General features: G+C 46.9%; 1 protein-coding gene and 1 long non-coding RNA gene across 2 annotated transcripts; both read left to right on the top strand.

Moving 5' to 3' along the window:
• Positions 1–1,858: 1,858 nt before the first annotated feature.
• LOC122384432 lies at positions 1,859–4,656 on the top strand. The gene is made up of 2 exons (XR_006257037.1): positions 1,859–1,986; positions 3,602–4,656. It is a non-coding gene; the product is annotated as an uncharacterized LOC122384432 (long non-coding RNA).
• Positions 4,657–17,135: 12,479 nt separating this feature from the next.
• LOC122384429 lies at positions 17,136–23,883 on the top strand. Its single transcript, XM_043371811.1, has 2 exons — positions 17,136–17,448; positions 20,786–23,883. The coding sequence occupies exon 2, from the start codon at positions 22,169–22,171 to the stop codon at positions 23,687–23,689; it is 1,521 nt and encodes a 506-aa protein (XP_043227746.1). The 5' UTR covers positions 17,136–17,448; positions 20,786–22,168; the 3' UTR covers positions 23,690–23,883.
• Positions 23,884–24,342: the final 459 nt, after the last annotated feature.

The following is a 24,342-nucleotide window of genomic DNA, read 5'->3' as shown; positions in this document are numbered from 1 at the left end:
TGAAGCATGGTTGTGGGACAGAACAACAGACCCTGATGCTTTTCATTATCAATGTTAGGTATGGAAAATGAAACTGAAGTTGATGGACTGTCAAACAGTGATTGTCTAGTCAAAACTCTTGCTTCTTTCTTACCTTGCATATTTTCTGGGGTGTGATATGCCAGGCTTGAAGCAGCCTTCTGAGCAAGTCTCAAACTAATTTGATATGCAAGGCATCAAAACACTAGCGAGCATCCAAGAAAGAAAAACATTCATCTATTTTGATTTTTCCAAATCATGATCTTCGCTCAAATCCCCAAGGCCGTGCGAGCCACAATTGCCTCTTTCAATCAAACATTTTACTTGGGTTTTTAATGACGTCAATGGCAAAGAAGTGGCAATATATGTTTTTGTGTCACTTAACACAGCCATAAAAAAATTATAATTAATAAATCATAATGCTATACAGTTTAAAACTTGCTCTCAAACAAAGATTAAGTATCAAATTTTTACATTTGCAGAAGAAGACGTCATTTTTATAGTAAAGTCAACAGCTCGCGTAAGAAATATTGTGTTCAGGGTTTTCACCGTCATGTGAATTACATGTTCAGGGTTTTCACCATCATGTGAATTAACCGTAAGTAAGGTTCATGCTCACTTATAATCTAATTCCAATGGCTTCGTTGATCAGCATTTTCTGTTAGCGGTCACTCACACACCAGTTAGAACATAAAGCGCCAGTTTTATATTATGTAATTGGACTTGCCGAAAATCCAGAAATACATCTAAGAGTTATTTCAGATAATATTTTATGAAGCCTTGACCTGCCTTTACCTAGGCGTGATTTCTTTTTCTATTACCTGAAAGAATTATTGAACGCTCGTCTTCAATAGCTGTAAGGTGCTCTCCTAATGACCAGGTGATGAGGTGAGATTGATTTGAGAGGGATGTGACAATGCAACATGTTGCATTTTCTGAAACTGTCAAGCTCTTGATGATGAAGGAACAATTGGTACCTATAATTACTATTCTGTACCAGAGTGCAAACTCCCCTACAGCAAAGCAAATGGTAAAACCATTACAGGTTTTCAAAGGCTTCACCACTTTCAATGTTGCTGGGCATCCTTTGCATAATTTTTACAGGCTAGACTGCTTATCAGAATGTAAGATTAAGGATTTAACATTTTATATTTGAGTACTTAAGATTGAGCTTGAAATCTCACAGCCGTGGCCACAGCCGTAGCCGTGTTCTTGGAGATATTTGCAGCCGCCTCGGCCCACAGCCGTGAGGCTGCAGCCAGCCGCGGCCGCAGCCGGCCGGTGCAGACCTCTAGTCACCGGTGCTGCAGCTTTGCTAGTTTCTTCGTCGCCGCAGTCTTGGGGCGCTGAATCGTCTTGGTAGCTTTTCTTTTCACCAAGTTTTTGCACATGCGGTGCAACTCCATACGCATGTATGTTGCCGCCATGATGCTTAGCAATGCAGGATCAAGGCCCTCTAACCAGGTATGGACATCGGCCAATCGGGGCGAATCACGGCGGGTGCGGTTATTTTTTCTCATCTTAGTTTGCTATTTTGGCGCGATTTTGACAATTTCTGGCGCATTCCACTTATTTACTTTAGCGGCCATAGGGCAATGGTTTACTAACGGGAGATGTGATGAATTACAGCAGCAATACTTGAAATATAAGGAAGAAGTGAAGCAATTATGATACCTATTATTTTTTGTAATAAGATGGCGAAGTACTAAAATGAGCAGCATAGTTAACTTTTTGAACTGAAGAAGGAACGTTTCCGAAATATATTCATTGATTTTAGGCTAATTTTCGGATTGTTAAAAGATAGTGAGCATAAGGTTATTCTTCTACGACATCCTATTATTTTTTTATAATGACAGAAGGAACGTGGAAGAAAAAACATTTTGTGCAGCATGTGAAAACAAGGAAATAGAATGAAAGAAGGGCTGCTACTTTTCATGCTCCCGAAACCAGCCATCTCATCATAGCATGGTAATGATAGTTAAAGTTTATGTTAAAAAAAGAATAGAAGGAGCTGCTGCAAAGGTCTTTGTGATGCCTCAAATCTGTTAAGTCAAGTCAGGCATGCTCTTACAGACTGAACGTTCAAGTTACGAGACCCCATCATACTCCAGTGGCTGCATGGTGCTTGAGCTTGTCAAATACTTAAATGTTTTGCTCAGAAATTGTTTGCTTTATTGGTTTCTTGAGTTTCACCAGATAAAGATACAAGGTTGGCTGATTTGGTGTTAGTTATCCATATTAAAGTGCACTGTTTGTGACAAGATTATGGAAATTGTAGGTAACCTCAACCAGTATAACGCCTTATGGGGCGACTAACGGAGCGAGCGAGAGGGTGGGCCTTGCACGTGCGAAATTTCGAGGGGGTACCTCCAACTGACTTGTGCACGGCACCCTACTAACCGGTCTCTAGCGATGTGCCAAATTTGAGCACAATCGGCCCAGCCGTTCTCGAGATCTGGAAGCGGCACCCTGCACGTCCGCACGTGCAAAATGGGTCCCAACTGACTTGTGCACGGCACCCTACTAACTGGTCCCTAACCGTGTACCAAATTTGAGCGCCATCGGTCCAGCCGTTCTCGAGATCTGGAAACGACCCCTGCACGTGCGCACGTGCAGCAGCACCCCAACCCTAACACATGCAGATGAATTATCTGATGGAGACCTAACTGTGTACCGAGTTTCAATTCAATCGGCCCAGCCGTTGTGCCGTTATTGAGGTTGCAATTTTGGGGGTTCTTAAAAAATGTCCAACTTTACCACGCGCCACGTGCGGTGGTTGGCAAGAACGCATGGTGGCCATCACACCACAGAACTTTTACGTCCAAGTGACATTCAGTAAAGAAGACCGCTTGTCAATCGGATGTCCCGTTCCTAAGATATTAGCTTTTGAAGAGCGTCCCCACGGCCGGCCGCTCATACTCAGAAATTTCCGTTATTCTACGTAAGACTCCGCTCGCTTCGCTCGCTCCGTAATAATGACATTTCATGCTGTCAAAGCTATGATATGTTGCCTTGAGTTTGATATCAGGCAAACATGGATTGAAGCTGTTTTCTAAAAAAAAACACTGCTTTTTAGTAAGTTTCACCCCATAATTTGTAGGTATTTATTCAATCTCAGAATGGGAGCAAGGCTGAATCACAATTATCTTTTGGGAAATGCTCTACAAAACTGCATTGCTTTTATTTCTGTGGCATAATTTTGTACCTAATTCAAAGACTTTCTCTGGTGTAGTTTGTAAGATTGTTTGAACTTCTACTTTCTGACCTGCTTGGTGCCACTAAATCCTGCAACCTATTTGGCTTATTTACCCATCTCTCTTGCCATTCCTACATATTTCATGTCAGTCTATTGCATAAATATTGTGTAGTTAACATACATCATGATATATAAATGAATGGTACCTATAGAAGCTCGATGTGGGTAAATGAGAACCAATGAACCTATGTTTTTTTACAATGGTATAAAGTCCTCTTGTCACGGCCATGGATATCACAGAAGATTTTGCTGAAATGTGCAAGAGAATCCTGTGCAAGGAAATGTTTTGCATGATTTAGCTTAACAGCATAAATTTTATTTTCCCAGTTGCATTGGAGCTCTGCTGGAGTTTGCTGATGACAGGATGCTGAAGGGCTGAAGCTGGTAGCTCTGGCAGGAGTCCAGTGTCCACCAGCTCAAGATCCGACGCCGCCGCGTCGCCGCCGTGCGGCACTCCGCGGAGACGGGGACGGCGGTCATGATTGAAGACACCGCATTTCCCGCCTGGACTGTCCGGTCGGAGACTGGTAATCCCTCCGGTGAGCCGCACACCGTGGAGCTACTGCACCGCGCGTGTCCACCCGCAGCGCAGTGCCAGCAACGGTGCCGTGAGTGCGACATCTGCGTGCATATGACGCAGTGCGACTGTCACGACTCGCGGCTCAGTGTTCTGTCAGTGTGACAGTGCGGCTCGCGCTCGTTTTAGCGTGGTGCTCTGTTGTATATAACCACCTTGATGGAGACCTATGGTCCTATGTGCTGCCGCTTGAGTTTCAATGTACAGTTTTATGCATCAAACTAGCGTAAGTAAATGGCTGTCAGAGGTCAATTTGAAGCGCAATTAGTACCCATAACCCAGCTGGGTTGAGCGAGTCATGTGACTAGTCCCGATGAACGTACTGTTTCGATGTCGTCAGTCGTAGACTTTTGTAAACCATTCGTTTCGGAGCTCTGTGTTGTGTTGTTCGGGACTGCAGTTGTTTGAGCAGTTTGCTTTATGCGTCGTACGCTGACAGAACGCTGGTCGTACACAAGTCATGTGTTTCCTTTCGCCCCTAATGTGTTACTGCGGTACCTATGCAGTTGTAATGTGTCTCTATACACTAACTGGTCGCACTTGGTTGTGAAAATGACACTAGCTGGTCGCACTTGGTTTCAAACTGCGCTTGGAAGTCGTGCAATTTTATTTGCATTTTGCAATGCAATTTTATTGCCGTTACCGTATTGGTAGATTGAGATAGTGTCAGAAGTTGACCATTTGATGCGTTGTCACTTGTCAGACGTTGTTGCCTTAGTACTGACCAATTGATGGGCCGCGTTTGTGTTCCTGTTAAGAAACGGATCTCAATATAAGGTGACTCAGAGGTAGGAACCTGAATGCATTCGTTCAGACTTTTCATTTTATAGGGATGCACTGCTTCATGAGCAAGAACGAGCATGGCTCTGGCCTCTGGTTGAGCGAAGCGCAATCGATATTTGTTATCGTGGTTGTAGACTGTGGCCACATTTACATCACTATTCAACTCCACGCACCAGCATTATTTAACCCGCGAGTTGCTGGGGGGGGGGCGTTAAACGCCCCCACTTTTTTCGCCGGGCCATAGCATAAAAACGGCGCGCCGCAGGCGCGCCAAATTTTGGGTACCTGTAGGGAATTGAATGAAGTTTATTTTGACAAAGTTTCAAAAAAATCGGTCGGAAATTTTTTGAGATATCGAGGTTTTAGTGACGTCATGATTTCTGAGTTTTCGACCAAAAACGGCATATGTTCAAAAAATCATATAAAATCACAGAATAGACATACAGACATGCCGTAAACGCCACTGGACTGCTAATACCATGAACAATCAAATGGCTATCTTCGATTGTTGATTATCGTTCCGCATTTTCCAAAATCTTGAACTGAATCTTGGCAATTTCTCGTGACTACTTCACGACCATGATACATGCATTTCTTAAATTGAACTTTTTTAGCCAAACACGTACACATATGGTAAAATGAATGTCACCATCGTGTTCCACGTCCCAAATTACCCATAAAACATGTGTCACAGGCTGCGAATATTAGTTTTGATTTTCGGGGATATGTGCCTGCCCGGTTGACCTGACCTTGACCCTGACCTATGCTTGACTGACCCCTACATGGAGCTGACACTCTTGTAGGCCTTATATGATGGATTGTGCACCGTTTTGACAGAGTTTATGACGAGAGGCGCCCATTGCGAAGTCCTGAAGTCCATGCTACTGAAAGCCCGATTTCAGGTGCTTGACCTGACCTTGACCTGACCTGTGACCTCAAAATTCAACTTAAAAGTACTCATCTGAAGCGTCTCGTCGCGTTCTTTCGTTTGCCGCCTCGTGCGTTTCGCTGCGCCTATTGGTTCTCGAGTTATCGGCTGGGGGCGTTTAACGCCCCCCCCCCCCCCCAGCAAACGGTGGGTGGCGAAATACCCCAGCAACTGCCGGGTTTAACTGCTTGAACCTATACTTCATTTCGCTAAATTTCGGGGTCGTCAACCTACGGTCCGTGGCCGTTACGTTTGGCCAATAACTAGATTTTATACATATTAACTGGTTCATATGATCACAGCATGATGCCCCGGACAATTTTTATTTGACTCACTGATAATGAATGTGTCCCAGTACCGCACAAACTGAGACTGAAACTGGACAACTCGCTTTTCGAGGTTCAAGTTCATTATCTTCAGATGTTATGGTATGGACTATGGTAAGCATTTGGTAAGCATTTAATGATCGAAGAAAATGGTCAGCGTTAGCAGTGCTAATCGGGTATTATGAGCTTTCAGTTATTTCAATATTTGTTTAGGCTATTATTCTTGTGGCATCTCCTGTCAATTTCACGCGGAACATACAGTATTATCTTATACAATCGCGGTAACTACATATTTTCTGCCGGTAGTACTGTTGTTATCATTGATTCGTAATATTTCACTACGAGCGTGGCTCGATTCACATTGTTATTATATTGGCATTCGAGATTTAAGAATGAAAATCTTTTAATGCATTCCAATTCCATCAAAATGCCAATATGCAAAAAAAAGTTATAAAAATTGCAGCAGTTTTGTGAATCAGAAATAGCTGTAAAATAGGCCTGTATAACTTCAACAACAGTGCGCCGAGAAACGTCTAAAAACGCGTAAACAAAAACTAAGATGTAAAAAAATAACTGCACCCATCACGGCCGGCGGGAGGATGACGTCATCGGCCCATACTCCGCCGACTCCGCCCACCCACGGCAGCGAAACTGAATGGGGTTTGCGCCAATTGTTTCGTGATCGATTTTATCCTACTGGAATGCAATAAACGTTCAGTGGCCTCTTAACCGTTTGACTCAATATCCTTGCAACCTTTCAACAGCAAAAAATTGCAGCCAGCTTTCTCTACTTTGCAGTCGGTGCCGACGTACCGACTGCTGTACGTAAGCCGTGGGCCCGCCCGTAGCAAACGGGTAGACAGAAACTAGGTGACCAAAACACAAAACCAGCTGTTTTTGTACACGTTCATTAGCATGTCATAGGTTGATATAAATGCCAGGCTATGCACAATGCACATTCGTGGCTAGACAGCATAGAAGTTAGAACCCAAAATACTGTCAACAAAATACTGTCAACTACTGAGTTCAAGCGCGGATCTGCATCTTGGAGTTTGGTTGGGAGGGGGAGGGGGCAACTGTTCATCGACGGCGGACATAGTGACTGTGTGGAACTCATTGTAGTTTTAGTTATCGGCTCGGGAACGGTCGACGGCACTGTGCTGCTGCTAGGTGCCTCCTCTGTCGTTTGACGGGGCTCTGGAGCACCTGCTAAGCTTTGGCTAACCGCTGCGGCTCCGGTGCCATCGGCTCAGCGACCAACAGGCTGTACCGGCAGGAACTGATCGGCGATTCTGATAATGTTAGGCTGATTCTGTTAGTACGGGAGAGCCAGACGGAGCCTGGCCGGTGGGTTCTGCCTCAACGCGGGCTGATGGGGTAAGGTGCAGCCCATATACAAAAAAAAAAATGTAAAAGCGTTGGAAATACCGGAAATACCGCTTCACAAAGTCACAAAGAGCATTTAGCATGGAAACGCTATGGCCTGAAAGGAACTGAATGTCGTGGCGAATTTCGATGCAACCATATTTCGGCGGGGACTTGCATCCACCTGCCGCTGGTCAGCCGTGCCACGGACGCTCTGGACTTGTCACTGCCGGTGCTGGCCGCGCTCTGGGCCGACTGCGGCCATGGTGCCCGACCCGAACCAGTAGGTAGCTGACGGCGGGGCGGCGCTCGGCGAGGCCGGTGCTGGTCGGAGATGGGGCCGCTGCAGTGTTCTAAAATTGGATTTTGGTTGGGTGTGACGATGATGACCAAAAAATCTAGGATGAGAAAAAAAAACAAGTGAAAACCTATATCACTTTCGCAATAAATGCGTAACGCTACGCTGGCTGATAATAAGAGAACATACCATTCCTGACCACCAAAACTAACCGAAAAAGACGATGCAAATAGGTAAGGATGATCTACGGCAGAATTATAACTTTAACATCTGATCGCCAAGTGTTTCTAAATCCATCCCATTTTATACCAACATTTGTGTTTGATTGAAACTAATGAATTAAGAATCACCCTTGTCTCTTATACAGCAAAGAATGAATACCTACTTCAACCAGTGATATTTCATTTTCCTCACAAGTCATAATGCATTGTCACAATTGAATGACTGTCCAGTGGCCATCCTTCTCCTAGCCTTAAATCAATGCCTTCCTTTCCGTTTCAGATGCAGACAGCAGATATTACCGTCAGCATCTGCTAAGTTCTTGGCTAAGTTCCTACTCATGCTTACTGGCACGGATCCAGGACGGTCCTTCTGCCTGTATATTTCTCCTAAAGAGCAGAAGATGCAATGATTCTGTTGAAATCTGTTGTCATATCTTAAGGAGGGTGGGGGGAGGGGCGGGTGAGGGAGCTCTCCCTAATATCCAGGCTTTGGTACTAGTGCCATGTGGAGAAGTTTTCTTTCTTTTTTAAGCAAAGGAAGTGGCAAGGAACCTGTCATTGCCGTTGCAAAGGGCATCATTCGGTTCCTGTATTATTGATTTAGTGCAGTTGACTCAGACTGTGTAATGCGTGAGGCGTGGTCATCACTGTGACACTGTCAGAAAATCTTAGGTAATCATGATACCCTGATGGGCAGTTAGTTGACGTAACTGATCGCTATGAAACCAGAAACCGTATAACTCATGTGTTCTGGCCTCAGGGACGTTTTGCGCCTACAATATGGCAGCACCGCTTCCAAGATTACTGTATATTTGAGATAATATGCGGCAATATAAGTATGTAGTTTTCGGTCGCATCTGATCTGGTAATATTCGTACAGTGTACACAGTATAGCTTTGAGCTTTCCATTTTCAACAGATATGACAATGGCCGGATGATACTGGAAATGGTGCCTTTGCTCTGAGATACGGAACGGGACGCAGTATTGAGTATGCAATTGCAGTCGCACTATGCAGCATGACATACGCCGGAAATCTCCCGGCCCGAACGCCGGAACGGCCAGCGATAGTCGGTACTCATTACGCATAGTGAAAATGGAAACGGTTTCAGCGCAACTCTTCGAAAGGAACGGTGCACTACATGAGACTAGAAAAAGAGTCACTGATTAGGGCACCCCAAACGGAACGATGTGCACTGCGCAGCATAATACGCAACATCGCAATAAAAAGCGTGCAATTAACCAGTAACCAGGGCATTCCGTATCGGAACGGAACGGGATGCAAAAAAAAAATGATAACAGGATGCCACCGACCTCATGGCCGGCCACCGAAACGGAGCGGTAGCTTCGTATCATGTCACGTGGTAAGTGCTAGTGAGAGCGTCAATGATCAGTGATCAGTGATCAGAGCACCCGCAACAGAACGGAGGGCATCAGTGATCACTGATCAGAGCAACTGCAACGGAACGGAGGGCATCGCTGATCAGGACACCCCAAGCGGAAGGGAAAGCGAGAGCACAACTGACCAGAACACCCGAAACGGAACGGACGGCCCTAGTGAAAAAGTCCTTAAGGATTTCGCCAGAATCCCCACAATCCTTAAGGATCCATAAGGACCCATATGGATCAGATATGAAATCCTTAAGGATTCTACGGACCTTCTAGAATCCTTAAGGACACATTCGCCGATCCGTAAGGATTTTAGGGCGATGTTTGGTATCCTTAAGGATCGCTCAGCATTCCGTAAGGAAATTGCTACTTGCTAGTGTCGCTTAATCCTTCAGGATAGCCGATGCAGCCAGTACGTCAATCATTATGGAGTGATTGAATCATCCCTAGTATTATTCCGTGCTCCGTATCCGTTAATTTCTTAACCATATGACATATACGGCATGTAAAAACTTTGTGACGGACCAAAGCAGCGTTCGTTATCATCATAGGCGCGGGAACCGGGAGGCGAGGGGGGCAGTGGGAGCAGCTTGCCCCCACTTTTGTGCTGCAACTTTGAAATTAAATATTTTCGATTTATGGCATTTCTCGATATTGCGAGTGCCAAAACCGGTGATTGTGAGCCAGGGATAACAAGTTGGCTACCTTAACTCAGAATTAATATTTAGCTGGGATGATCACCCAAATGTCCACGCTGGGTTCACCCAGACTCCAAATCAGATAGACGAATAGTTCTGATAAAAAGTACCTATTGGTATCTCAACCAAGTGCCACAGTATGCATGTATCGCTTGGCCTTAGTGTCACCGGTGCCACAGCGTTTGCGCTGTGCTCTTTCAGAGACCGTACCGACTGGAATTTAGCGACCGCTGACCGTTTCAAAGACTGTACGGGCGGCAGCGGGCGGTCTGATCCTCGCCTCCGGCAAGAGGGGAGACCGCGCGTCCCCCTGTCGCATTGTGCCGCCGCCGCTCGCGGGATGCGGACGAGTCTGTTGAGTGTGTTGTGCCGTCTGCCGTCTCCTCTTCGGGCCATGTAAGTTTCTGCCATACTGTGTATCAATGAAATAATTGATCCTAGTTATTGCATTGATAGATAAAAAAAAAAAAACCGGCGCTGAAACGTTCACTTCAATTAATGGCGATCGTCGTCCTCATTCATTTGGCTGCGGCAAATGAAAGTACTACCGGTAGCGTCTTTTAGCGTCATGCCTTGGAACGAGGCCCAGGTAAATATAATAGAATGGATTCAGGGTAGTAGGACGTAGGTGCATATGTGATGCATTGCTAGATGAACATACACAGGCATCTAAGCTGGAAATGACTGAACTGAATTTACTCAAAGGCTCACCAATATTCTTTGGCTGGGACTACAGTCTAAGCCTAAGAGCAGAATTCGTGAGCCTTTGAGTAGGTATTGTTGATCAGTATATTACTGTTATTACATAGGAATATCCGCCTTGTTACAGGAACGCAGGATGCGAGACTCGACAGGCGACGGGCGACTCAACCGCTCAAGATGTGTAGAATGTGGATGCCGGATGGCGTAGGAGAGGCGGCCGAGGACGTGTGACGTGATAATATCTGAAGCGTGGCTGACTCGAAAAAGTGTAGACTTATCTTCCTGTAAATATGTTTTTCGGAAGTCCTTGGCTTATATTTCTCGGAGCCTCAGCTGCGACCAGCGAATGCCTACAGCTCCATATATGTATACCCGGTCGCCTGTGGTTGGCGGCTGCTCCATTCCTGGCAATGAAAAATGGCTAAATGTGCTTATTTCAAGTAAAAAATATAGCACCAGAGACCGTACAAATGTGTTTGCTAGGGTTTGATCCTTACGGATTTATATATCATTCATTAAGGAATAGCCTCAAAATCCTTGAGGATTGTCGCCAAGATCCTTAAAGATTTTGCTACCAATCTTTACGGAAAAACCACAAAGTCCTTAAAGATTATTACCAATGTCCTTAAAGACATTGCTAGAGATCCTTAAGGATTTAGCTAAAAATCCTTACGGATTTTCCGCAGAATCCTTAAGGAATTTCTAACAAAATCCTTAAGGAATTTCTAACAAAATCCTTAAGGAATTTCTAACAAAATCCTTAAGGAATTTCTTACAAAATCCTTACGGATTGTGTATCAATTTCGTACAAGGATTTTGTTAAGGATCGTCCTGAAGAAATACATAGGACTATCCTTAAGGATTTTTTCACTAGGGGGGAGTGAACGGAACGGAACGCATTAGCGGCTCGCCGAATCGCGATTCCGGCCAAACATGGCCTCAAGAAATAGGTCACAGGTCAAAGGTCATTTGGGTCAGGAATATGAGATTTTCAGAGTAGGTGTCCAATTAATTGACTCAAGGGTCCTGAAAGTTTCGTCGCGATCGGCCGCTTTTTACGCGAGTTATTCTCGAAAAAAACGAGGGGGTGGTTCGTTCGACCCTCCCCCCCCCCTATACGGGCGAGGGATAATTTATTAAAAAGCTAGGGCCTTCTTAATCCCATCTACCAGCTTCAGAACATGTATTGGGCAGATCTGGGAATACCGTATCTTAAATTTATCCCTAGAGGTGTGCCAAGGTATCCTTTCACTCATCTTGGCTTTCCCTCGGCCGAACGCTTCGTGTTTAAAAACCTCTAGAAACTAATTGAAGTGAATAATTGGCGGTAAGATTATTGCAAAGGCATGAGAAATTAACGTAAAATACATCATTACCGGTCTTATAACCTCATTTCGCGTATGAAACCTGTCAGAGTCCCAGAGTTTCATATTCATCCCTAGGGTGTGCCAGGGTGGCGTGTCAGTCATCTCGAACCCCTGCCCGACCCGACGCCTCGAGTTTTAAAGACATCTAAAAACTAATAACGTAAATAATTTGTGGTGAAATTGATATAATATGATCAGAAAAGAACGCAGAATAAATTAGTATCGGTCTCAAAACATTATTTTGTCTATGAAACCAGCCAGAGCCCGCGGAGTTTTAAATTCATCCCTAGGGTGTGCCCAGGGTGGCTTTTCTCATCTTGGACCTCTGCCAGGCCCGACGCATCGAGCTTTCAAGTCCTCTAGAAGCCATTGACGGACATAATTTGTGGTGAAATTGATACAATAGGATCAGAAATGAATGTAGAATAAGTTGGTATCTGTCTCATACCCCTATTTTGTAAATGAAAAAAGTTAGAGCCCACCAAGTTTTAAATTCATCCCTAGGGTGTGCGCAGGGTGTGCCCAGCTGACTGCGGGTCCAAAGATGAAAATTTTGTAGGCGTATCCTGCGTAACTTAGTCAAAAGCGAATTGCAGAGGTAGTCTTTAATTTGAGCAAGCAGCGGCTCATCCGTTTTGCATTGGCAGCAAACCACTAATCATAGTTGTTTTTAATATCCAAGAGCATTTATTCAGAACACAAGCCTTTTTTTACAAACAGTTGAGGTAATCAAGGTCATTCAACGCATATTTGTTATTAACAGCTGGAAGTGTGCAAGGTTATTTTCTTTCGTTGTCAGTCAGGGTGAGTTGTTGGGTTTGTGCCTTGATTTAGCTTTTTTCATGGAAATTATGTATTATGTAGCAAACCTGTAAGTTCTGTCCATATGGCGCTGCTAGGTATATCTGGTAATCTGGCTGTTAATTGTTGAGCATGAGTTGAGCATTTTTCAAAGATGAAAGAATTCCAATTTACCTGGTTTTGGGGATGAAAATATTTTGCCCATTAGGTGTGATTTTCCTCCCAAAATTCCAAAAAATGGAACACTGGGCCGCTGCCGGCTGCGGTGTCGCGCGGTGCAGCTACGCTGGCCACGCCGCCGCCACCGGCTTGGTGGCAGACAGCTTGCAGGCGCAGCTGGCCGCCTGGAGTCAGCAGCCTGTGCTTGAGCTGGCCAAGCCATTCGGCATTCGCTGACATGAAGACCAGCCAGTGGCCGTATACATTCCTGCCGCGTGTCGTCCAGCTGGCGCTCAGCTCCGGCAACGCGGAGCTAAGACCTCCGCGTGCCAGCTTGCTGAAAGCCGTGACCGCGTTCACACTAGGTGAACCGCTTGCTACGCGGCGCTTTCACGAATAAGACATTTACGTGATAATAACCAGTTCGAGTAGTAAAGGTTTCACGTTAGAGTGATATCTAGAAGTCTAAATGTACTTACTCGAAAAGGTGAACGAAGGGGTGCAAATGGGTGAATTCCGGATAAAAAGGTCAAATTAGGTCACGCTGGGTCATTTCAGGTCACGAAGGTCACTTTAGGTCACCTCAGGTAACCCTGGGTCAGGTCAGGTCACAGAGGTCACCCAGGGTCACGATGGGTCAGGCCAAGTCACAGAGGTCACCTTAAGTCGCAATGGGTTGGATCACATTGGTCAGGGCTATCATGGGCCGATGACGTCATTCCTGCTCATCAGCTGCCTACAACATCGGCCTATGGCACAGCAGTACGGTGTCACCCCCCTGTGCAGGATGGCACATCAGCGCTAGCTGCCGGGCCTCTTTTGTTTCCAGTGCACAGCTGACCAGCCGTTTGCAGATCTGTGCTTCGTGAAAAAAGTGTTCAGCTTGAGCTCGGAACTGTTGATGGCACGCTATAATAAATGCGTTGCAGTCTTCTGTAGGGCGCAGGAGGCTACCTACGTCGGTAGTACTGATGGATGTATACGACTTTAAGGCCGTAAATATCTCTGAATCAGCCAGAGGCATGGCTTCCTCTTTGATCACTACTGCCCTGCACCTGTCGCAGCTGATGCGCGCAGTGCGAAGGAGGTAGCCACAGACGTAGGTTAATAGTTAATACGTTGCGGGTTTCCATTTCCACTGGGCAGTTCCCCGCTGCTCCGGACGGTGTGTTATATGGGGACGGGCGCGGTGGCGCTGTCACTGGCTGCTCGTTGGTTTCCATCGTCACCTGCCTCAAGACCGCGAGCAGCCTGTCTCCGTCGTCAGCGCAGTTTGAAGTTGCTGGTACCAACAGGTCATTCAGGGACGCGTGCTTATACAGATGTCGAAAGTGGATAGGATCTGGGTTGTCCGTCCCCCCACCTCGCTGCCACATGCCAAAAAAGTTTTTCAGCGCGTCTTGGTTCAGGTGGCGTGTGCACAAAAATGTGCATCCAGCGGCCTGACACAATTTCCATACTTCTTGAACCCCTCTGATCGTCTGTATCAGTCCACGCACGGAATCGATGCTGGCGCCGTCTCCGACCGTCCACCGCCGAAGCCAAGCTTCGCCGTCTACGAGAATTTTGATATGTTCTTCTGCTGTCACTGGGTGGATGTTCGAAATCCCACGACGCGTAGAACAGGCGTTGAACCGGGTAGAAGAGTTCAGGACATCTAGCAGGTTGTTGAGGCGCAGCAGGAAAGTAGCAGTCGGGAGTGATGATCGCGGGGGTTTGTTGAAGGTTGCATACATAGTAATCGCTGCTGATACTGTTCTGCTCATAACTTGTACGGCGTAGCGAACCTTCATTTTCTCGAAGCTGTTGGGTCTGATATGTCGTTCAGTTAGTTTCGGTGCAGCCCGTGGAAAAGAAGCGGAGTCAACCTCAAATAGTGCTTCCAGATATCTCCACGAAGATAGCTCACCGTCAACTTCAATGTCGTGTTTCATGAGGGCGTTTCGAAGACATTTGAAAAGGTGCGGCACGTCATACAAAGCGATAATATTTCGCCCATCTACCGTGAAGACGCCGCTATCGGCAGCTCCGTGCAGCCTGTAGGTGGACTGATTGTTCGTGCCCATGTCACACGTTGTTGCCAGCACCGTCAGTCCAGCCTCAGTCACACGACGGATGCACTGTACCAGCAGCTGCTGCTGCACGGTGGCCTTGGTGGTTCCAGCGCTCAGGAAGAATCCCAACGGCTGCTTCCAGCGTTTGGTGATGCCCCGCACCATCATAACCAGCGCATGGTCAGCACAGGCGTTCGAGCGGCCGAGGGGGCCGTGATCAGCGAAGCCCTCTATTATGTCGTCACTACGCTGGTAGGCGAGCCGAGCCTTCAGGTGAATTTCGTCGAAGGCAATGACGCACAGTTTGTCCTGGTCACTGCTGCCGGCGAACTTCTCCTTGATGAGGGCGAGGATGGCGTCGTGGAAGCCGGGTTGCATCTGGATCTTTTCCATTTTTCTGCGCAAAGTTCGGGGATGTGGGAGGACGTAGCGCTTTTGAAGAAACCGGTAGGACCTAGGACCTTGAAAATAGAGTGCAAGTGCACGGGTCTCTTCCTCTCCGGTGTACCGCCGCAAATCAGGTTTACCCGGACGTCGAGCCATGAGGTCAGGGAATGCTGGATGCGGGATTGCTCTCAGTAGTTCCTTGCTCTTCTCCTCCAGCATTTGCAGTTTTTTCTTTTGGCGGTAGAAGCGAACCTCCCATTTTGTGGCCAGCTTTCGTTGACTCCTGGCAATCGCATCTGTGGAAGAGAATACAAACTAGTCACGACGATTGTTATGTACAGTTAGTCGCGAATATACCCTAGGTCGCAACCCTTGTCAGAAGAACAATGCTGGTGCAAAGTTCAAATGATTATCACTATTGAATGAATCATCATGGGGCTATTTCAAATAACATATCTTAACCCGCGACCTGGTGGGGGGGGCTATTTTTGCCCCCCTCCAGACTTTTCGCTATATCTCCAGAACCGCTGCGCCGAACGTCACCAAACTTTCAGTACCCTCCCGGACATCAATTTTACACATTGTGACCAAAATTTTTTTCCAAAGGCTATGATAGGTTGGCCAGAAATGACGTCAGAGTGACGTCATGTTCTGCCGTTTTCGACCCAAAAAGGGGTTTCGCGGGAAGAGCTGTCAGGCCTCTAGCTTTGCAAATACAGAAAAACGATCAAGACACAAAAGCTGTACAATTGACAGGGCTACAAAACCGCTATCTCGGAGTTTTGAAATTTTTGGATTTTGACCCCCAAAAATCAAAAAAATATATTTTTTGAATAAAATAGCCGACAAATCCAAAAGTTTTTTGAAATTCGCAAAACCAGAACATATGTGATAGTGCTTACCGCCTTCTATCCACATACCAAATTTCAGATTGATACCTCTTTTTCTGGCGAAGTTATAGCGAAAAAAACTGTTCAAAATTGATGACGTCAAATTTTCAAACTCAATTTTTAGCGATTCTAGACCCTGTAGCGCAAAACAAAGACCACCATTAGACTCCCCGTGACGAGCTGCATCGAATCAATACCCATTTTATGCAAAACTCAACTTTAAAATTTGACCTTTTTTGGCCTGACCTTGACCTGACCTTGACCTGAACTTCACCAGAAAGTGACCTAAGCCGTACCTGATAGTCTTATAACCAACACCATTGAGTTGGAAATGAAAAATTGGCCATTAAACATGCATCACACAACCATAGTAAAGTTGGGCTCATGTGACCTGACCTGTGACCCTTGGTGACCTGACCTGTGACCTGACCTGGTATTGTCAGTGACCTCTAATAGCAACATATGTAGGGTGAAGTCGTATAAGAGTACGCACTTAGTGGATTTCTTGCTCTCATTTGTTTAATATTTGAAAGAAAGAAATCGCAAATAGGGAATATTAAAGTTCATTAAATTAGCCATCAACCCATGGGGCAACGATCCTTCAGCGTAAATGGAATTGGTCTAAAACTGTCATTTTCTGAACCGCTGCAGTTGCGTACTCTTACCATATGGGGTGTGTAAGAGTACGCACGCCAGGCGGGTGGAGTACGCAAGCATATGAACACACCCCTATGCAGCTTGTACTGTCCAAATGCTTAACTTCAAACTCAGAAGGCATTTAAGTTAATTCTAGTATCCAAAAAGAAAAGCTTAAAATAAATATTTCAAGTCTATAAATTAGGAAATAATCATGTCGTGTGTTTCTTTAAAAAATGCACAATCAAAAGGGAGAATAATTCGTATTTGGAAGTGTGCTGTTCTTGCATGTGTGGGATGGTTAATAGGTATCGCGCGCGCTGATGATGAGAAAAATGTGACCTGCTAGTGAAATGGGGTGAGACGGGGCTTTTTTGGGTCAACGGGCAAACGAAGGGTGTTTTTGGAGCAAATGGGATGAGTATTTGGTGTTATTGTGAATGGTTCAGGCGTGAATAAAGTATCATTTACCTTTTTATTACCACAAGCTATTTCGGCCTTTCCAATAAAGTAAAATGGGCAAGAAAAACAGACACGAGTAGTGTGGGTGTGAGCCTTGGTCAGAGCGATCTTCGACTCATTCCGGAATTTGATGGTACGACCCAGCCGGTCTCAGAATGGTTGGAGAAGCTGGAGATAGTGTGTGAGCTTCTGGGGATAACAGATTTGCACCGGATCGTCCCTCTGCGACTGAAAGATGGAGCCTTCGCTGTTTATCAGCAGCTCACAACAGAACAGAAAGGAAGCTTTGCAGAAATAAAGAACGCTTTGCGGTCCGCATTTGCACTTGATAAGTTTCAAGCATATGAACAATTTGTCGAACGCAAGAAGCAGAGTGGTGAGCCAGTAGATGTGTATTTGGCGGAGCTGCGACGGATGGCGAGTTTGTTCGGTGGTGTGTCAGACGAGGCCCTCGGGTGTGCGTTTGTGGCAGGCCTGCCACTGGCCACACGACAGGCGCTGCGGGTTGGAGCACGGATTGAGGATATGTCACTCATTGGACTTCTGCAGAGGGCCCGGGCGTTGCTGGTGGACGAAGAGTCGGGTTCAGCTGCGATCGCCTCCAGCTCTGGCGGCGAGGGGCGCACAGATAAGAACCCGACTGCTGACGTCAGCTCGGCTAGCATTATCTGTTACGCATGCGGTCAGGCAAACCACATGGCCAAAGACTGTCTGCATGAGCGTAGCGTTCGCACTCGAAGTTACCGCGGTCAGAACAGCCGGAGGTGTTTCAGATGCAACCGGCGCGGGCATCTAGCAGCAATGGGTAACCGGACAAAAAGTCAAAAGGAATAAAGTCAAAAGACAAATAGTCAAAAGACAAAAAGTCAAATGCAAAAAGTCAAACGGGATAAAAGTCAAAAAGATAAAAGTCAAAACGGATAAAAGTCAAAAGACAAAAAGTCAAAAGCAAAAAGTCAAAATGTGCAAAAGTCAAAAACGCAAAAAGTCAAATGACAAAAAGTCAAAAAATGCAAAAAGTCAAAAATGAAAAAGTCAAAAGGATAAAAGTCAAAACGGAAAAAAGTCAAAAGACAAAAAGTCAAAAGCAAAAAGTCAAAACGTGTAGAAGTCAAAAGACAAAAAGTCAAAAATGCAAAAAGTCAAAAGGATAAAAGTCAAAACGGAAAAAAGTCAAAACGGAATAAAGTCAAAAGACAAAAAGTCAAAAGCAAAAAGTCAAAACGGGTAAAAGTCAAAAGACAAAAAGTCAAAAAATGAAAAAAGTATAAAATAGAAAAGTCGAAGTCAAAGTCTGAAATAAAAAGTCAAAAGCATAAAAGTCGAAGCATCGATCTTTTCATCCTTTGAAAAATATTATACAGCGCAACGTACCCTACCCACTGAAGTTGTAAGGAACATGTGAGTACGCGAGGGATTCTGACAGGTACCGGGGTCCGCAGCAGCGGGGCAGGGACGCTGGCTGCGGTGGTGGGGCCCACGCTCACATAATACGCGTTGAGCGCTTCCGGCGTGCACGCTGGCGCAGCAGCAGTGGCACTCTTCCCCGCCCCGATCACCGGCCGCAGCACTGTCCCCATCCTCGCCGGTCCTGCCTCACGGAGCTGGTCAGCATAGTAGGTATGCCGCGTGGTCACGTCTGATGGCCGCTCGACACTGCCGGTTCACCACCGTATACTCGGCTCGCGGGCCGAGCAGTGCGCGCCGCCGCGCCAGCAGCGCTCGCGTGGCGTCCGTGGTGCGCGGAGCACCGGGCGGCGGCAGCCCCTCCCCCCATGGGAGAGGGTGAAAAGCAGTGCCTCCTCTAAGCAGTTTTGACTGGGGGGCCCGATCACGGGCAATGACTAAGGCAACCCCTACCAAAAACGTCTAAGACTAAAAAATGACTAAGGTACCCCTCAGTGATCAGTTTGGAGGATGACTGCGGGGGCTGCAGCTCCCGCAGTTAACATGTTAGAGGAGGCATGGGTGTCGTTTTGTATAGGCATGGTAGGGCCCGAGCCCTACCAATAATTTTGGAAATTTAACATTATGCCTATGGCGTTGCGTGGAAAGAATCGCTTTGAATTGGCAAAAATTTACATTAGAGCCCTACCAATAATTTTCGGAAAGTGTCGCGCCTGAGAGGAGGCCCTGGTGAAACCCAAAACCTCAAAATAAAAAAATACCATGTGATTAACGCTTAAATGACGTCAATGGACTTAAAGTAAAAAATACAAAAGACGAGATAATTTCAAAATTTTGAGTTGCAATTTTTGTCCCCTCAACTTTCAACCTACCCCATCAACTTTTCAAACGTTCCCGGGTCACCACTGCCCCATCGTGCAATTCCAGTGCTATGGCAAAGTTTTATCAGAAAGTTTAAACGTGCCCAATAGACTGGACGCGGTCCCCTCCGTCCACTCACGCTCTCTGGTCTCTGTACGGTCATCGCTGACTGGTCCAGCATCCAACGCGCTGGGTTTATAGAAATTTGGTTAAAAGAAACTAACATAATTTAATGAACGAATCAATTAAGTAATAAAATGAAAATGATTCACAGGTTATTATTACATGTGGGAGCACTGGCACTGGAACTTTCTCAATGTTGGCGGGGCTCGAGGCTGTTTGAACTCATTTCTTTCCATGCAACGCCATAGGGTTAATTACGAGCGAGCGAGCGCAGCGAGCGAGCGAGTTCTTTCGTGTTTAAGGCAAAAATCTGAGTATGCGCGACCCGGCCCGGCACGACCCGACCCGACACGACCCCATCACGCTCTTCAAACCCTTATAATTCAAGAACCGCATGCCGCATCGACAAGCGGTCTTCTTTGCTGAATACCACTTGGATGTAAAAGTTGTATGGCATGGACACCATGTTGTCTGGTGGTGATTTACACCATGTTGTCTGATTTGACTTTTTGTCTTATGGTTTTTTATATATATATGGCTTTTTACTTTTGGCTTTTTCTTATTTGACTTTTCCATTTGATTTTTATCATTTTGACTTTTTTTGCCGTTTTTTCACTTTTTGTCTTTGGACTTTTTGCCATTTGACTTTTTGCTTTTGACTTTTTGCGTTTTTGACTTTTCGCCATTTTGACTTTTTGCCATTTGACTTTTTTGCTTTTGACTTTTTTCGTTTTTGACTTTTCGCCATTTTGACTTTCTGCCATTTGACTTTTTGCTTTTGACTTTTTGCGTTTTTTACTTTTTGCCATTTTGACTTTTCGCCATTTGACTTTTTGCTTTTGACTTTTTGCGTTTTTGACTTTTCGCCATTTTGACTTTTTGCCATTTGACTTTTTGCATTTTTGACTTTTGGACGTTTTGACTTTTTGCCATTTGACTTTTTGTCTTTTGACTTTTATCCGTTTTGACTTTTATCCATTTGACTTTTTTCCATTTGACTTTTATCCATTTTGACTTTTTGCATTTGACTTTTTGTCTTTTGACATTTTGTCTTTTGACTTTTTGTCCTGGAATCGCAGCAATGTGCCCGGGAAACGGAAGCGGAGAGGCGAATTCAGCGCCAGCCTCCTCTCCAGACCGTCGGTAAATTCGGCGCTTCCAGTCGTCCAGCTGAAAGTGAGCGGTGTGCAGTGTGAAGCGTTAGTGGACACTGGATGCACGAAAAGTATCGCCCATGTCTCAGTTTGTCGGCAGTGGGCCAAAGGCAGGGTGGGTGTTACGACTGTGAGTGGTCAGCGACATTGGTGTGAAGGCACGGGGCTGGTGGACGTAACGCTGCAGTCGGGTCACACTGTGGCTGTGGAAGTCTTGGTTGTAGCCCAGAAGCCTCTCGGTTTTGCTTTCATTCTCGGAATGAATGGAGTGGAAGCCATGGATGGCGTTACCGTGCACAACCGCCACAAGGTCCACTTTGGTATCGAGTCGACAGAACAGTCTGCACAAGCGACTTGTGCAGCTTCAGCGGTGAGCACCGAAGAAGCTGACTTCACAGTGACATACGAACCAGCGAAAAGGAAGTGGTCAGTTTCATGGAAGTGGAGCGGCGGAAAGCAGCCTGAACAGCTGAGTAACACGGCCGAGGAATACCGCATTCCATCCGAAGCCCGTCAGGAGTACGAACAGGCTTTGCAGAGATGGGCAGATGAGGGATGGCTCATTCCCTATAGCGAGAAGGTTCACGGTGAGGTGAAGGGCACGATTCCTCTCATGGCCGTGATACAGCGGGAGAAGCGGAAAGTGCGGCCCGTGATGGATTTCAGAGAAATCGGCTACTTAGATCCACACACCGCTGACGCAGACGTGTGTGGAGAGAAGATCCGAGAGTGGCGCAGATGCGGAAAAGACGTGGCTCTGCTCGATTTGCGAGATGCGTACCTGCAGGTGCACGTGCACCAGTCTTTATGGCCGTACCAAACCGTTGTCTGGCAGGGCCGAAGGTGGTGTTTGACCAGACTCGGTTTCGGCATGAGCGTGTCTCCGCTGATCATGAAGAAGGTGCTGAGCATGGCTCTGAGCTGGGATAAGAAAATTGACAGTGCGACCAATCCATACGTGGATGACATCTTGGTCAGAGAGGATATCGTGAGTGCTAGTGTGGTGAAGACTCACCTGGAGCGGCACGGTCTAGTATGCAAGCCTGCTGAACGTATCGCGGACGGAGCCCGCGTGCTGGGACTCAAGGTCTGGGGGAGCGTCAGGGCCTGCTCTGGCGTAGAGAGGCGAGTGACATCGAGCTGCCACCAAAACTGACGAGGCGAGTCGTCTTTTCCATCTGCGGTCGGTTGACTAGCCACTTCCCCGTCTGCGGCTGGCTACGTGTGGCGGCATCGTACCTGAAGAGACGCGCTAATGCCGTAACGACCAGTTGGGACGCTGAGATCACTGATCCTGAGCTGTGTGCCATGGTTTCAGAGACTCTGAAGCGCGTCAGGGCGTCGGATCCAGCCCAGGGGAGATGGGACGTCACCGGCTCCGAGGCAGTCGTGTGGGTCGATGCGAGTTCAATCGCTCTAGGAGCTGTTCTGGAGGTCGGAGGAGATGTTATAGAAGATGCTTCCTGGCTCCGTAAAAGCACTGATTCACACATCAACCTGGCTGAGCTTGACGCGGTCGTGCGAGGCGTGAACCTGGCCGTCGCTTGGAAGATGAAACAGCTCACTATTGTCACTGACTCAAGGACGGTGTATCATTGGCTCAGCGATGCTCTGTCTGGAAAGGCGCGTTTGAAAACGAAAGCGGCAAGCGAGCTGCTCATCCGACGGCGCCTTGAAACGATAAAAAACATCATCACCGAGTACGATCTCACCGTACAGGTGAAGAGTGTTCCATCGGTTGAAAACAAGGCCGACATCTTGACTCGTGTTCCAAGGAAATGGCTGCTGACTTCAGACAACGACCAGGAAGTGTGTGCAGGCGCGATGGTGGAGACAGATATAGCGGCTGTGCACGAGACCAGCGGACACCCGGGTATCAGACGGACGCTCCACCTCTGCAGACGACTGGATCCATCCGTAACACGGAAGCAGGTGCAGCAGGTGGTGCGACAGTGTCCGGCCTGCCAGTCCATCGATCCAGCTCCACAGCGATGGCAGCATGGTACGCTGAGTGTGGAGAGGAATTGGGACAGAGTCAGTATGGATATCTGTCATGTTGGTGGTGAGCACTATCTGACGCTAGTGGACTGCGGTCCATCCAGATACGCCATTTGGAGGCATCTCAGGCGGCAAGACACGGACAGCGTTATTGCTCAATTGGAGGCGGTGTTTTTGGAGAGGTGTGCACCGCGAGAGCTCCTTACGGACAACTATACCTCTTTCCGAAGCGTGACGTTTCTGGAATTCACCAGTAGATGGGGAGTGACCGTGCGTTACCGAGCAGCGCATGTTCCGTCAGGAAACGGCATATCTGAGAGAAACCACCGATCTATAAAAACGATTGTGGCACGAAAAGGCTGCACGGTGGCTGAGGCTGTATACAGGTACAACGTGATGCCGCGCAGTGATGTTCCTGGCTCCAGCCCGTCAGATGAGCTCTTTAACTACTCATGCAGAGTCAACGATGTTGACCCTTCCGAGGACCATGAGTCTGAAGAGCAGCACCGCTTTAGTGTGGGAGACCAGGTATGGGTGCGGGACCCAAGTCGGCGCTGTGACGTACCGAGTTCTCTCGGTACAGTGAGTCGGATCGTGTCGAGTCAAAATGTCGAAGTTGATGGGGTTTCCCGTCATGTCAGAGATCTTCGTTTGGCGCTTTTGCCACGCTCAGGTGTCGCGCTTCCGCGAGGGTCAGGCTCTGAAGGTGGCGAGCATGATGTTCCGGCTTCTGCTGGAGACGAGTTCGATGAGGTGCACCATGACACTGCTCCCCGCAGGGGGACCAGAGTGAGGGCCCCTGCAACCCTAACACAATATGGTGATCTATAGGATCAGGGGGGAGTGTGCTGTTCTTGCATGTGTGGGATGGTTAATAGGTATCGCGCGCGCTGATGATGAGAAAAATGTGACCTGCTAGTGAAATGGGGTGAGACGGGGCTTTTTTGGGTCAACGGGCAAACGAAGGGTGTTTTTGGAGCAAATGGGATGAGTATTTGGTGTTATTGTGAATGGTTCAGGCGTGAATAAAGTATCATTTACCTTTTTATTACCACAGGAAGAATTTCGGGTACGCATCTGCATCACAATGCTCCATTGATTACGGAGCGAGCGAAGCGAGCGGAGTCTTACGTAGAATAACGGAAATTTCTGACTATGAGCGGCCGGCCGTGGTCACGATTCTGCGACGCTTAGTTGTATTTTTGTATTTTGTATTAGCGAAGCATTCCAATGATGGATTAGTGTCAGCTTCTAGTCAATGACAATAGTAAAAACATATAAAACACAAACACACACACGCATACACATTGTACTAAAATACCAAAACGCTAGTCACATGTCGAGTTTAAAAGTCGTAAAAACTCCGCTCTAGTTCGAGAGCCGGTGGTGGCAGGCGGCAGGCGATTCTAGGACGAGGCCGCTCGGTACGACAAGGCCCGGCGCGACATAGACAGCCGGTAAGCCGGCAGCTCCAGTACACCGGC

The sequence above is a fragment of the Amphibalanus amphitrite genome, unplaced genomic scaffold (genome assembly GCF_019059575.1).
Source record: "Amphibalanus amphitrite isolate SeventyFive unplaced genomic scaffold, NRLGWU_Aamphi_draft 000189F_arrow, whole genome shotgun sequence".
Lineage (NCBI taxonomy): Eukaryota > Metazoa > Arthropoda > Thecostraca > Balanomorpha > Balanidae > Amphibalanus > Amphibalanus amphitrite.
This window is presented reverse-complemented; position numbering and strand designations above follow the sequence as displayed.

Bases quoted from the DNA above. Each gene is read 5' to 3' on its own strand.
- LOC122384429 (XM_043371811.1), top strand. From the start codon at position 22,169: ATGGTTTCAGAGACTCTGAAGCGCGTCAGGGCGTCGGATCCAGCCCAG.